The sequence below is a fragment of the Oncorhynchus mykiss genome, chromosome 6, assembly GCF_057628025.1.
Source record: "Oncorhynchus mykiss isolate SJ-2025 chromosome 6, ASM5762802v1, whole genome shotgun sequence".
Classification (NCBI taxonomy): domain Eukaryota; kingdom Metazoa; phylum Chordata; class Actinopteri; order Salmoniformes; family Salmonidae; genus Oncorhynchus; species Oncorhynchus mykiss.
The window spans coordinates 76,932,698-76,948,284 of NC_143027.1; the positions used below are offsets into that span (position 1 = coordinate 76,932,698).

At 45.3% G+C, this 15,587-nt stretch overlaps 1 protein-coding gene across 2 annotated transcripts in view; it reads left to right on the forward strand.

Moving 5' to 3' along the window:
• LOC110526968 (alpha-ketoglutarate-dependent dioxygenase FTO) overlaps nucleotides 1–14,075 on the forward strand; it is a 203,666-nt gene extending 189,591 nt beyond the window's left edge. For both annotated transcript variants that reach the window (XM_036980992.2, XM_036980993.2), the window contains exons 9-10: nucleotides 10,436–10,576; nucleotides 11,192–14,075. In XM_036980992.2, the coding sequence (XP_036836887.2) occupies nucleotides 10,436–10,576; nucleotides 11,192–11,198 (148 nt within the window). In that variant the 3' untranslated portion in view covers nucleotides 11,199–14,075. The remainder of the gene's footprint in view (nucleotides 1–10,435; nucleotides 10,577–11,191) is intronic.
• The last annotated feature ends 1,512 nt before the right edge of the window (nucleotides 14,076–15,587 follow it).

Consider the following 15,587-nt stretch of genomic DNA (forward strand, 5'->3'; position numbering starts at 1 on the left):
TTTTCCACTTTGTTTACAGAAGCCACTCATGTCTATGGGAAAATGCTTCTTGTAAGTTAAAACATTTTAATTTGACAATCTTTAAAGTGGGTTAACAGATGGAAAGGAAATAAACATTCATGTATTTTATTCCTCCCTTCTGTAGTATACTATTACATTGGTCAGGGAAGACTGCTAAGTGTCTTTTCTCTTGTCTCTTCTTCTCTCTTCCCCCCCTCTCCTCTCCTCCTTTTCCATGTAACATTCCATGTTATATTTCTTTCCAATACACCTCCACAATGAACTCATCACTGCTAGATTACCCCAGCATTATGTTAATGACACGTTTGACTTTGTCTGGGTCTTTAAATGGCTCTGTGGTTTCACATTGTTTGAGGGTGTTCCCCTAATCTCTCTGGTTCCGCACTTTAACTTTACATCTCCTTCTAAAAGCTACATATGAAGATGTGCTGATGAGGGAGGAGCCTCACTGACATCATTCAGTGAGGTCACACAGGAAGTGATGTCTCAATGTGAACCTTTAACTGTAGCAGTACAAGAAGATGTGACATGTTGATTTGTGGTGTCTCTTCCTCTAATCTCTTTTCTCTCTCTTTTCAAACCAGGTTAATGTACTCCACCTATCTGAAACCTAATATCTATTGTACAACAGTTTAAAGCTCCTGGCCCACAGTTTAACACCATAAAGGCCTCAGATATTTAACACTACATCCCCCGTAGCTAGCAGAATGGCTTGTAACAGGCAATCTGAGGCACAATACCTATAATTAGCCAACCCAGTTTGACCCTGCCATTGTCACCTGCAGACAGGTGGGAATTGTGCGAGTCTCCGGTGACCTTATCATGTGACCAGGGTCAGGTGTCAGTCAGGGGAGAGACTGTATAGCTGTCGAGGCAGGCCTCATCCATCATCTTCTCTTATTGCTCTCTCTCTCTCTCTCTACATGATGCCCAGAAGGCGCTAGCAGGGTGGGGAGCCAGGGGTGAAGTTGAGGGGGGTGGAGGGTGGAAGAGAGGTGGTGGTGGTGGTGGAATGATCGTTTTACAGGAACGTTCACGGAACAACAAGTTTTCACAGCAACAGTGCGCCGTTCCACCACAAATAAAGAGTTACGGCTCCCTGCCCCACAGTAACCCTCTTCCTGATCCCAGAGCAGATTTATGGCCTTCAACCGCTGGGCTGTGAAAAACTGCAAACACTGACAGGCTCGTAACCTCTTTACCCTCTCCATCAAGACTCTTATTGCTCAGTTTTCTCTCCTGGGCTATGTAAATAAACACAGTCACTGTGAAAAACTCACATTTCTCTTTAAACCAACTCTAATTAGTTTTCCCTCACTATATCAAAATGCTTCACTCTGGTATTTGGCCTCATGTATGGAATAATATTGCATTATGGGGGCTGTGTTGGCATGTTGAGGCATTGGTCCCTGTTGAGTCTTAGCCACGGTGTCTTCATGGCTGTTGTCGTTATGGCTCAACATGGCCAGAGTAAAAGTTTGTTTACAGTTTACAGACCTGAACCAGCTGCATTAGTCGAAACTATGGAGCTCTCACAGGTGGCTTGGAGGCCCTCTTCATCCCTCTTGGAACACACACCCACACACAGCCTTAGGGGATGACCCATGACCCGCCCCTGTGGGAAGAACACACGGCCAGAAGCTGTGGACAGACCCTCTATCTGTTTGTCTTTACAGCCTGATTGCATTTGAACGAACGTTGTCTGCTTGTAAATGTTGGCATTAGGCTGCATTCCATCCCATAGCCCAAGGTAAGAGAGGAGAGTTGTAGCAGAGTAGGGCTGTGGTGTTGGGTAATTTGTCACCCTGTTAAACGACTAATGGACGTCCACCTGGTTTGGGAGCAACAGCAGCAGTTTGCCTGGCTCCTCCTTTGCAAGTCCAGACTGCAATTGTGTTTTATGGCCCCAATTATAAAGGATATTTAGCGACTACCTTGCTGCTTGTGTGTTTTGCATCTGGTTGGTGGAGGCTCCAGACACTCAACAACCCACCTAGCCAGCCCACATCAAACAACCTCGGTGTGAGACTTGGTGTGCTCTGCTCTGATGAGCCCTGCTTTTTATCAATGCCTCATTCACCTAGTTATTGAATCATGCAGCACAGAGTATTGCGGAGAGCAGAAGTGCACATGGTGTGGTCGTACGTGCCGCAGCCCAGACCTACAGGTCCTGTGTTCCCACTGCTGTCATGTAGGAGTCCTGCAGGCTCTAATAAAGTCAAATAATAAATTATCCTATTTGTTTCATGTGGTTTAATGAGCAGACGCACATCAGACTGTAGCTGGATGGAAGGGGACCTCACAGGGCCTGAGTCTGGCTGTGGTGGGGTGGCGGGGCGTCCCACCCAAAGGTAGCTCACTCATTGTTACAAGCAGCACCACCCTGGGGGGGGGGGGGGGGCGGGGGGGGGTTTGTGTGTGTGTGTCCTGCTCCCGACCAAAAGGCATTTGCGTGTTTTCCACAGCCATTAATTATAGGGATCAGATGTTAGTTTTATTAGCAGGGGCTCTTTAAAAGGAGTCAAAATGAAAGGAACATATGTCACGCATTTGATGCCCCACCCGCTCCCCCTATTCCTCTCCTCCACAGTCACCCACCTCATACACTCACGAAGAGCACAGTCAGCACAGTCTGTCTGCAGACAATAGTGGTCAGTGGATTGATCCTGAGGAAGCTGTTGGGACGTTGCCCTACCCACGCTCTGCTGTACCAGTGGTAGGTGCTACCACTGTGGGGCTTGACCCCAGGAGGCCTGTGGGCAAATTAAAGAGCACCGGCTCCATACCACGCAGCCTCACTGAACCTTACAGTATAGTACAGTATTACAGTGTAGTACATGACTCCACACAGTTACCACTGAGCCTTATAGTATAGTACATGACTCCACATAGTTACCACTGAACCTTACAGTATAGTACATGACTCCACACAATTACCACTGCACCTTACAGTATAGTACAGTATTACAGTATAGTACATGACTCCACATAGTTACCCCTGAACCTTACAGTATAGTATATGACTCCACACAGTTACCACTGAACCTTACAGTATAGTACAGTATTACAGTATAGTACATGACTCCACACAGTTACCCCTGAACCTTACAGTATAGTACATGACTCCACACAGTTCCACTGAACCTTATAGTATTGTACAGTATTACAGTGTAGTACATGACTCGACACAGTTACCACTGAACCTTACAGTATAGTACATGATTCCACACAGTTCCACTGAACCTTATAGTATAGTACAGTATTACAGTGTAGTACATGACTCTACACAGTTACCACTGAACCTTACAGTATAGTACAGTATTACAGTGTAGTACATGACTCTACACAGTTACCACTGAACCTTACAGTATAGTACATGACTCCACACAGTTACCCCTGAACCTTACAGTATAGTACAGTATTACAGTATAGTACATGACTCCACACAGTTACCACTGAACCTTACAGTATAGTACAGTATTACAGTGTAGTACATGACTCCACACAGTTACCCCTGAACCTTACAGTATAGTACAGTATTACAGTGTAGTACATGACTCCACATAGTTACCACTGAACCTTACAGTATAGTACATGACTCCACACAGTTACCTCTGAACCTTACAGTATAGTACATGACTCCACATAGTTACCCCTGAACCTTATAGTATAGTACATGACTCCACACAGTTACCACTGAACCTTACAGTATAGTACATGACTCCACACAGTTACCCCTGAACCTTACAGTATAGTACACGACTCCACACAGTTACCCCTGAACCTTACAGTATAGTACATGACTCCACACAGTTACCACTGAACCTTACAGTATAGTACAGTATTACAGTGTAGTACATGACTCCACACAGTTACCCCTGAACCTTACAGTATAGTACAGTATCACAGTGTAGTACATGACTCCACATAGTTACCCCTGAACCTTACAATATAGTACATGAATCCACACAGTTCCCACTGAACCTTACAGTATAGTACATGACTCCACACAGTTACCACTGAACCTTACAGTATAGTACATGACTCCACACAGTTACCACTGAACCTTACGGTATAGTACATGACTCCACACAGTTACCACTGAACCTTACAGTATAGTACATGACTCCACACAGTTACCCCTGAACCGTTCAGTATAGTACAGTATTACAGTGTAGTACATGACTCCACACAGTTACCACTGAACCTTACAGTGTAGTACATGACTCCACACAGTTCCACTGAACCTTACAGTATAGTACATGACTCCACACAGTTACCACTGAACCTTACAGTATAGTACAGTATTACAGTATAGTACATGACTCCACACAGTTACCCCTGAACCTTACAGTATAGTACAGTATTACAGTGTAGTACATGATTCCACACAGTTACCCCTGAACCTTATAGTATAGTACATGACTCCACACAGTTACCCCTGAACCTTACAGTATAGTACATGACTCCACACAGTTACCCCTGAACCTTACAGTATAGTACAGTATTACAGTGTAGTACATGACTCCACACAGTTACCACTGAACCTTATAGTATAGTACATGACTCCACACAGTTACCCCTGAACCTTACAGTATAGTACATGACTCCACATAGTTACCACTGAACCTTACAGTATAGTACAGTATTACAGTATAGTACATGACTCCACACAGTTACCCCTGAACCTTACAGTATAGTATATGACTCCACACAGTTACCCCTGAACCTTACAGTATAGTACATGACTCCACATAGTTACCCCTGAACCTTACAGTATAGTACATGACTCCACACAGTTACCACTGAACCTTACAGTATAGTACAGTATTACAGTGTAGTACATGACTCCACACAGTTACCCCTGAACCTTATAGTATAGTACATGACTCCACATAGTTACCCCTGAACCTTACAGTATTTTACATGACTCCACACAGTTACCACTGAACCTTACAGTATAGTACAGTATTACAGTATAGTACATGACTCCACATAGTTACCACTGAGCCTTACAGTATAGTACAGTATTACAGTATAGTACATGACTCCACACAGTTACCCCTGAACCTTACAGTATAGTACAGTATTACAGTATAGTACATGACTCCACACAGTTACCACTGAACCTTGCAGTATAGTACAGTATTACAGTATAGTACATCACTCCACACAGTTACCACTGAGCCTTACAGTATAGTACAGTATTACAGTATAGTACATGACTCCACACAGTTACCCCTGAACCTTACAGTATAGTACAGTATTACAGTATAGTACATGACTCCACACAGTTACCACTGAACCTTATAGTATAGTACATGAGTCCACACAGTTACCACTGAGCCTTACAGTATAGTACAGTATTACAGTATAGTACATGACTCCACACAGTTACCACTGAGCCTTACAGTATAGTACAGTATTACAGTATAGTACATGACTCCACACAGTTACCACTGAACCTTATAGTATAGTACATGACTCCACACAGTTACCACTGAACCTTACAGTATAGTACATGACTCCACACAGTTACCCCTGAACCTTACAGTATAGTACATGACTCCACACAGTTACCACTGAACCTTACAGTGTAGTACATGACTCCACACAGTTACCCCTGAACCTTACAGTATAGTACAGTATTACAGTATAGTACATGACTCCACATAGTTATCCCTGAACCTTACAGTATAGTACATGACTCCACACAGTTACCCCTGAACCTTACAGTATAGTACAGTATTACAGTGTAGTACATGACTCCACACAGTTACCACTGAGCCTTATAGTATAGTACAGTATTACAGTATAGTACATGACTCCACATAGTTACCCCTGAACCTTACAGTATAGTACATGACTCCACACAGTTACCCCTGAACCTTACGGTATAGTACAGTATTACAGTGTAGTACATGACTCCACACAGTTACCCCTGAACCTTACAGTATAGTACAGTATTACAGTATAGTACATGACTCCACATAGTTACCCCTGAACCTTACAGTATAGTACATGACTCCACATAGTTACCCCTGAACCTTACAGTATAGTACAGTATTACAGTGTAGTACATGACTCCACACAGTTACCACTGAGCCTGACAGTATAGTACAGTATTACAGTATAGTACATGACTCCACACAGTTACCCCTGAACCTTACAGTATAGTACAGTATTACAGTATAGTACATGACTCCACACAGTTACCACTGAACCTTACAGTATAGTACATGACTCCACACAGTTACCACTGAACCTTACAGTATAGTACAGTATTACAGTATAGTACATGACTCCACACAGTTACCACTGAACCTTACAGTATAGTACATGACTCCACACAGTTACCCCTGAACCTTACAGTATAGTACAGTATTACAGTATAGTACATGACTCCACACAGTTACCACTGAACCTTATAGTATAGTACATGACTCCACACAGTTACCCCTGAACCTTACAGTATAGTACATGACTCCACACAGTTCCACTGACTCTTACACAAGACAGAGATGTGTGCAGGTACAGGCGAGACATGGCCGCTGAACCGCTGTCATCCTGGGCAACATGATTGCGTACATCACCGTCGGCGGCTAGTCTGAATTTATGAGACACATGCCTGTTTCTGCATGACTTGTTTGATTGCATTCTCTGGTTTGTGGCTTCGCTGGCAAGGCCGTAAAACCTCACACCTGCAGAGTTCTAAAGGACTGAACTGTGGGTGTAGGGGAGATAATGAGGAACCAGGTGAACTGAGGCTCTCTCTCTCTCTCTCACACACACACACACACACACACACAGAAAGAGAGATATCACAACCCATCTCCTTAAAAGGAATTTCCATCAGGCAGCAACCCCACCCTACCTATTCCATACATAATGTCTTTATTAAACAGTCTCCATTTACTCCCATGTGTGGTTACAAATGATCTCTTATAGCAATAACACAATAAGTGTTGTCTGCTATCTATGTTAGCCTTCTTTTTTTTCCACTTGGCCTGACACAATCGTGGCATTTATCAGTGTAATTGCACGAGTCGGAAGCACTGACGTTGTCTATTAGGCGGCTCTCCATCCTGTTAAGAGCAGAGAGGCTTTTAATGTATGGCCCTGGTTGCAGGAGTGGACTCAGCACAATTACATGGCTAGTGGAGAGATGGAGGGTTCCTGATACTGATAATGTTGATCTCTGGACCAGCCAGGCACTCCCAACAAATAGAGAGAGAGAGAGAGCGAGAGAGACAGAGAGCGAGAGACAGAAAGAGAGAGAGAGAGCGAGAGAGACAGAGAGCGAGAGAGACAGAAAGAGAGAGAGAGAAAGAGAGAGAGAGAGAAAACAAAGTGAAGCAGAGGTTAATAATTTTATTTACTTGCAGCAATGGATTTCTTTTTCTTCCCCCTCTCTGTCTCTCTCTCTCTCTCTCTCTCTCCCTCTCTTTCTTCCCCCTCTCTTTCTCTCCCTCTCTTTCTCTCCCTCTCTTTATCTCCCTCTCTTTCTCTCCCTCTCTCTCTCTCCCTCTCTTTCTCTCCCTCTCTCTCCTTTCTTTACCAGGCAGGGCAGCGAGTGGGCTGAGGAGGGAGGGCTGAGCCAGGGGGAAATCGATGGGGAGCGCATTACAGTAAAACGTATTGATTAGAAGAGACCTGCGAGCACCGTGTCGGTCGCGGAGATGGTGGAATGATGCAATGCTTAAAGGAATTTATCCTTTGACTTTTACATTAACCTTTTATTGACTGCTTTGCCTGTCCATAATTAACACTCACTTTAGCTAAAGTGGTTAGTTTGAGCAGAGCAGTGTGGGGCCGGAGCCTGGGTCCTATGGTGAGCTTCTCCGCCAGCTAGAGCCCTATAGCCCCCTCCTTGCCACAGACTTTGCGGCCCAAATGGCATCCTATTCACTATTTAGTGCACTACTTTGAACCAGGGCTAAAGGACTCTGATCAAAAGTAGTGCACTATATGGGGAATAGGGTGCCTTTTAGGAGGCAGGCAGACAGAACAGTTCAAGTGCAGTGTGTGGCTGCACTATGGAAGGCCTCTGTGGAATAAAAGGCGATAGAAGCTCAGATTCCTTTCACATTAGCATACTATTTGAGCAGGCCTGCCGGGCTATAGGGTTTCAGGGCAAATTGAAATGAGTGATTGTATTGCCAATCTCTCCTGAGCGAGTGGGCGAGAGAGCACCAGATGGGATAGTTAGCCCATATCTGTCTAGGGTTAATCCGTTGGAACACTGTAGACTCACAAACACACTCCTAGTCCTCTAGCGCTGCCTCTCTTTCTCCATCCCGCTCTCCCTCCTCTTTGTCTTTGACCTTACCTTTAAGGTGCTGTTTTCCCAGGGGAAAGTGGTGATTTGTGAGAATGTGTATAGTGCTGTGGCTCACAATGCATTTCTATGAGAGTTTAAGGTACCAGACTAGATATTGAATGATTTCATTCCATTTCATTCCATCGGTTAAGTGAAGGTGTGGTATTTGCAGCTATTGGAGGTAGTGGGTTGAATGTCCTTGCCTCTATTATATTTGACACAACTCTCATCCTCATAACTACTGCATCTCTGGTTAAACAGATCTCTCCGTTCCAGTTTAATACGGTTAGATTCTCTGTCAGATGAGTACAGTATTACCACATAATGAACTTCACCACATATTTACATGGTCTATCTTCATTTCCTTGTTCAGGACAGCCGAAAAGAGGCCAGTGTTTTCTATTGTACCAGTCTAACATGAATAGTTAATTCACTCTCAAACTCAAACGGCACTTTGTTCCCATGGCCTTTGGTGTCTGTCCGCTGATGTAAGCAGAACGTGTGCGTGTGAGGCGTACCTCTATTCTCTGTGTGTCTGTGTCTCTTTTCATCCAGTTCTATATTTATGCCTGGCGTGTCCGTCGTCCTCTCTCTGAAGTGGCGCTTCCTGTAATTCTGCCTAAATAAATCATGAGAACATTTAGACCCATGTCTTGTCGCGCAGCCCCAAGGTCAGCTGATCCTATTATTTATCAAGTCATCTGCTACATAATGGTACTTAGACCATGTTAACACATTCTATTATCAGGCCCCTGATCTGAGGCCTGGAAGATATATGTGGATGGTGTATGTTAATACCGTCCTCTTGGTGTAATGCACTACCTATCAGAGGGTTAGACCACAGCTGAATGGTACCACTTAGCTGAACAACTACTCCAGCATTAAGTGGCCCTTGGTTGAAATATAGAACGGCCAATTGAGGCAGGGATGGCCTGGACTGCCTGTTCCCTGGCCACATTAACGACCTCCCCATCACATCCATAACACACACCTCCATGTTAGGGACCCTAGAGACTGTAGGGGGGTGGGGAGGCAGGGGGAAGCAGGATGCCTGGGGTAGGGATGGGGAGGTAGGGTGTCAGGGAGTCAGACACCAACCAGCTTCTTTTTCAGAAGGAGGAGGAGGAGGAGATGAAGTAAGCAGTAACTGTGACACACACACACACTGTGACCACAACCCCCCACCACCACTGGCCCCTCCCACCCACCCCCTCCTTCACTTCCAGGTCAGGGGTCAGCTTCATCTGTCACTATGGAAGACAGATTTACATTGACAGTCCAGACTGCCACCAAGTCACCTGTGTAAATACAATACTGATTCCTACTGAGACGTCTCATACCGTGATGCTTTGGTATACATTTTGATCCAACAGACTAGGTGGTGGAAACAGTAGAAGTCATAATCCATGAATCATGTAATGTAGAGTACTGTAGAAACACCATGTAATAACATCAGAGGGCTGTTTCTCTATCTGTCTCTCTTGTTCTGACTGGATGAAAGGAGAGGGCTTTCCAGAGAAACCATCTGGCTGTGTGGAAATGACTGGAGCATTAATCACTGAGGATACTGTTGCTTTGTCATCATATTGACGGTTTTAACCACAACACACACAGATCACACACCCATGTAGGGCTACATACAAAACATTCCTGACTCTCACCTCTCAAACAGGTCACATACCTACCACACACACACACACACACACACACACACACACACACACACACACACACACACACCCTGCAGGGTCTAATAGGGACCAGTCTATTGGAAGTCAAAGAGAACTGGAGAGGAAACACAAGCCCACTGCCTCCTGGTCAAACACACATTGGTCCTCCCTGTGTGTTTACAGAAAACACACTCCATCCACACTCACCCAACAATTACCTCCCGTTATTGTGTGATCTGCTCAAACTCACTATCAGTCAGATACAGATCTCATTTTCTTTGTTATACCGTGAACCACCACTGTTGATTTACATTGCTTCTGTGTAACAATGTGTAATGATGGTGGCGTCTGTATAGGAGGTGATTTATGTCCAGAGGAGTGTCTGACCTGTCCTGTTATTTCCTGTCCTTGTCTGTCCCTCCAGGTGCCATTCCAGCCTGGCCCAGACCCTGCCCCCAGAAGAGGCCCCCGTTGACCGGCCATTTTGGGCCGACGACGACCCCAGCATGCCTCTGCCCTTTGACCTAGCTGACATCATCAACAGGGTGGAGTCACTCCTCTGGAGGTCGGTCGCAGACACACATAAGCGGAAACAGACACACACACACACACACTTAAATAACTCACTTATATGAGTCTGCACACCTCCCTGTAGCTCCTTGATTGTCCTGTCACCATACAACAATACTTAACCATCTCCTTCATAGACCTACGTGGTGTGGCCACCACCCTCTTTTCTGTAACTGCTGCCTCTCTGGTCAGCAGTTCTCTTCCTTAGTCAGAAATACAGTTGAATTATCCCATCCTGTTGGCATTTAAACTCAGCAGACATTACTATGCAGTACACTGGCCTTTTCATAGCCACCATGGCTCTCTGATTGGCTCATTAGATATTTCCCAAATGGCACCCTATTCCCCATGTAGCGTGCTCCATTTGACCCGATACCTATGGGCCCTGGTCCAGAGTAGCCCACTATAAGGGTAGTAGGGTGCCATTTGGAATGCAGACTTTGGCTCCTTCAGTCTGTGTGTTAATTACAGTGTGTGGCTGGGTCCCGGCCCTGCCTGCACTCTGACATCTCAATGACTTGTTGTCATACAGACGGAGTGAGTGACTGGATGGGATGTGAATAGATGGATGGAGGAATGACTGGGCTTGTGTTTTCTTTCCTCCTGTCAGGATGTGACGGATGGGACACAAAGAAAAGAGAAGGAGAAAGAGAGCGAGAGAGTCACCCCGTCATCTGAACAGCCTCTATCGTGAGGACAGACGACAGAGGAGGAGAACAGGACCTACCAACTCCTGATGGTGTCAACGTCCTCCAATGGGGGTAGACTTCCCCACCCCAGCCCACCCTGGACCCCTCCCAACCCTGTACCTCGCCCCACCCCGCCCAAACCAGTCTCATCTATCTTTGCTTGGATTGACTCAACATGGCTGCAACATGAGGATGGAACCCTGAGTAGTGCTTTGCTAACATGCTATAGCTGGTATTGGAACTAGTCTCACAATGGTAACGTGGATAACCTGCAGAATTAAAACTGAATGTATAGGAATGTATTATTTCAATCAATGTTCTGTTTCTTTTCTACATTTAACCAGCTTTGTGTATGGATATGACAAATAGTCATACAGATGAAGGATCTTAATTTGACCAGTTTCTCACAGCAGCAAAATTATCCTGCAGCAACAGGAAATGTGAATTATTGGGTGGATTATAATTAATGGACATTTTTGTAAGGGTTGATACATTTTTACTTAGGGCAAATCAAGTCTGACATTTTCATGTGGAAATTACAAACAGAAATCCTTTTAAACCTTTTAAGCCTTGAATGCACTACAAGTTTGCATTTCCTTGCTGCGCAGGAAATTTCCTGCAACAACAGGGTGATCAAATTAAAATCCTATATCTGTAGTACATTTATACTTTCTGTTTCTAACTCAATGTTGTTCTAATTATACTGTTGTATCCTAATGTCCATTCACTTCCTGTATTTCACAACTTTCTTGTTCAGAATCTCACAGGGCATGACTTTGTGTTACCAAGATGTGACTGAAAGTGTGTGTGTGTGTGTGTGTGTGTGTGTGTGTGTGTGTGTGTGTGTGTGTGTGTGTGTGTGTGTGTGAATGTGTGCCACTGCAGTATTTACAGTATGTGAAATTGTATGTGTGTGAAGCAGTATGATAGGGCCTGTAGCAGGGCTGGGAGATGTTTGTGTTAGAGAGGAAAGGACACGAGTCTAGTAGGCATGTCTCTGTCTGCAGGCCTGTCTCTAGTCTGCTCTGTAGGACTGAAAGGCAGCCCAGGCAGACAGCTACTGTAGGGCTGAAAGGCAGCCCAGGCAGACAGTTTATGTAGGTCTGAAAGGTAGCCCAGACAGACAGCTACTGTAGGGCTGAAAGGCAGCCCAGACAGACAGCTACTGTAGGGCTGAAAGGCAGCCCAGGCAGACAGCTACTGTAGGGCTGAAAGGCAGCCCAGACAGACAGCTACTGTAGGGCTGAAAGGCAGCCCAGACAGACAGCTACTGTAGGGCTGAAAGGCAGCCCAGGCAGACAGCTACTGTAGGGCTGAAAGGCAGCCCAGACAGACAGTTTATGTAGGACTGAAAGGCAGCCCAGACAGACAGTTTATGTATGGCTGAAAGGCAGCCCAGGCAGGCAGTTTTTTTAGGGCTGAAAGGCAGCCCAGACAGACAGTTTATTTAGGGCTGAAAGGCAGCCCAGGCAGGCAGTTTGTTTAGGGCTGAAAGGCAGCCCAGACAGACAGCTACTGCAGGGCTGAAAGGCAGCCCAGGCAGGCAGTTGTGTAGGGCTGAAAGGCAGCCCAGGCAGGCAGTTTGTGTAAGGCTGAAAGGCAGCCCAGGCAGGCAGTTTGTGTAGGGCTGAAAGGCAGCCCAGGCAGACAGTTTGTGTAGGGCTGAAAGGCAGCCCAGGCACGCAGTTGTGTAGGGCTGAAAGGCAGCCCAGGCAGGCAGTTTGTGTAGGGCTGAAAGGCAGCCCAGGCACGCAGTTTGTGTAGGGCTGAAAGGCAGCCCAGGCAGACAGCTACTATAATGTGTGGCTGATAGAAGGATCCCCATCCTAACTGCCACTCTGTCTTCATAATTGCAGCTGTTCAATGGCTTTTAATTAGTCTTAAAGCGTGTAGAGCACCACTTTCCCTGTATCGCTGCAGGCCAGAAACTCAGATCCACGGCTTCTGACAAAACCAACCAGGAAAGAGAAGCTATGGGTGGAAATGTGATGGTTGTCAATGCCAAGCAGAGCAGCCTTCTTTTTTATTTCTTAGTAACACTTTATTTCCGGGATCATCAACTAGATTCAGCCGCGGGACGAATTACAAATCATTTTTAGACTGCAAATTGACCCCAAGAAGCCTAAACGGATAATATTTGACTAAAACATAATAATTTCAAACCTTGCTCACGTTTGTACACGATTACTTGTCTCACTATTATGCGTGGGAATACTTGGGAATTAAAAAAAAAAATCTTATTTTATTATTATTTTGCTTCGAAAACTTGGGGGCCAAATAAAACCACCCGCGGGCTGCAGTTGTGCAGCTGCTTTCTTTGACCTGGCCACCATAATGCCTTTATAACAATGTTGTAAACATGTCATAATGCTTCATAGCTTGTGTCATTGTCATAACTGAAGCTTTATGGCATGTGTTGACATGTTATGACTCGTGGTATGAAGCTTTATAACATGGTTAGGACATTTTTATGAAGGGTTATGAAGAGCTCATGGTGTTTAGTTCAAATGAAGTCTTACCAATTTCTTTATCTATATATATCAACAGGAAGTATAACTGATATGTAGTGTTAAAAATCCACTTCTCAAAGTAGTTTTTTACTTCTGGAGGTTTTTCCTATTTCAAATGTTAACAGTTGCCAAAATGTTGTTCTCTTGCTTAATCTTTTTGTATGTTGACTGAGGTTGAGATTGTAGACTGGCTGTATTGTTGAGTTGAACAACTATGTGCTCTCTGTTTCACCGCTCAGCTTGTCTGTCTGAAGCTTTAGGAAGGCAGTAAATAAACCAAGACAGTGTTTTATGACCCTCTCTGTGTGGTGCTCTCTGTTGTGTCCAAGCCTCCTGCATCATGTTCATCATCACACTGTATCCCACTTTGGCCTCGCTGTGTGTCTGTGCGTGTGTGTGTCCGTGTGTGTATTTGTGTGTGTGTCTGTGCTTTTGTGGGTGCATGCACATTTACACAAGTACACATTTCATTTACCAGGCTGTGTGAGAAGGCTATCTAAGTGTGTTTTCCCTTTTCCTAGAGTGTGTGTGAGCAGTGAATTGAGACTCATTTTCCAGGCTGTGTGAGAAGGCTATCTAAGTGTGTTTTACCTTTTCCTTTAGTGTATTTGAGCAGTGAATTGAGACTCATTTGTCAGGTGAGTGTGAGTTACAGTTCTCTGGCCTGCATGCCCTGTCACCACCTGGCCTCTCTCTCTCCCTGCCAGATAGATGGGATGCCCTGTCTCCACCTGGCCTCTCTCTCTCCCTGCCAGATAGATGGGATGCCCTGTCACCACCTGGCCTCTCTCTCTCCCTGCCAGATAGATGGGATGCCCTGTCACCACCTGGCCTCTCTCTCTCCCTGCCAGATAAATGGGATGCCCTGTCACCACCTGGCCTCTCTCTCTCCCTGCCAGATAGATGGGATGCCCTGTCACCACCTGGCCTCTCTCTCTCCCTGCCAGATAGATGGGATGCCCTGTCACCACCTGGCCTCTCTCTCTCTCCCTGCCAGATAGATGGTATGCCCTGTCACCACCTGGCCTCTCTCTCTCCCTGCCAGATAGATGGGATGCCCTGGCAGCCATCTGTACAAAGTCCTCTTATTTACTGGCCTATTTCACTGGCAAACAAATGAGCCCAAGTGTGTCTGCAGCACAACTAACCCCTGGGTTTCAGGCCACTCTGTCCATCGACTTACTCTGCCAGGCCGTCCCAGCCCTAGCCATGTCTCTGTAAAGCAGATAGACGTGCCATTCTGTCTGTCATACTCTAGCTTGCTCTCTCTACTATGATGTGCTGTGCGTGACTGTATATTAGACATTAAACGAGAAGAGTATTTCTTCTGTGTATTTATTTCATTTAGTCATGAACACAGTCAATAAAAGTTCATATTTGGAAGGGTAGTTATAATTGGAACGGGGTGTCTCTATAGCTAAATGTAAGGGCTGCTGTTTCACACTACCGGTGTATAGAAATGACTTTTTAACTGAATAATTACTCATAAAATAATAATACACCCCTATGCAGGTTTATAGGCCTCTCCCGCCAGGAAGGGCCTGCTGGGTTGACACAGTCAGTTGAAGCCACAAGCCCAGCCAAGCTGAGGAAAGAGTCTACTGTAGCTAAGTTACAACCATGGAGACCTGCCTCACTGCTATACCCAGCACTACCCAACTACCTAATGCACACTCTCAACCCTTGACCCTGGCCTAGATACAGCTAGCTCCATGTAGTATAGTATTGAGGTTACCACCCATGTATAGTGATACCCACCACTTCAGTGGGATCTAACAATGACTCTATGTAGAAGAACAAAACACTA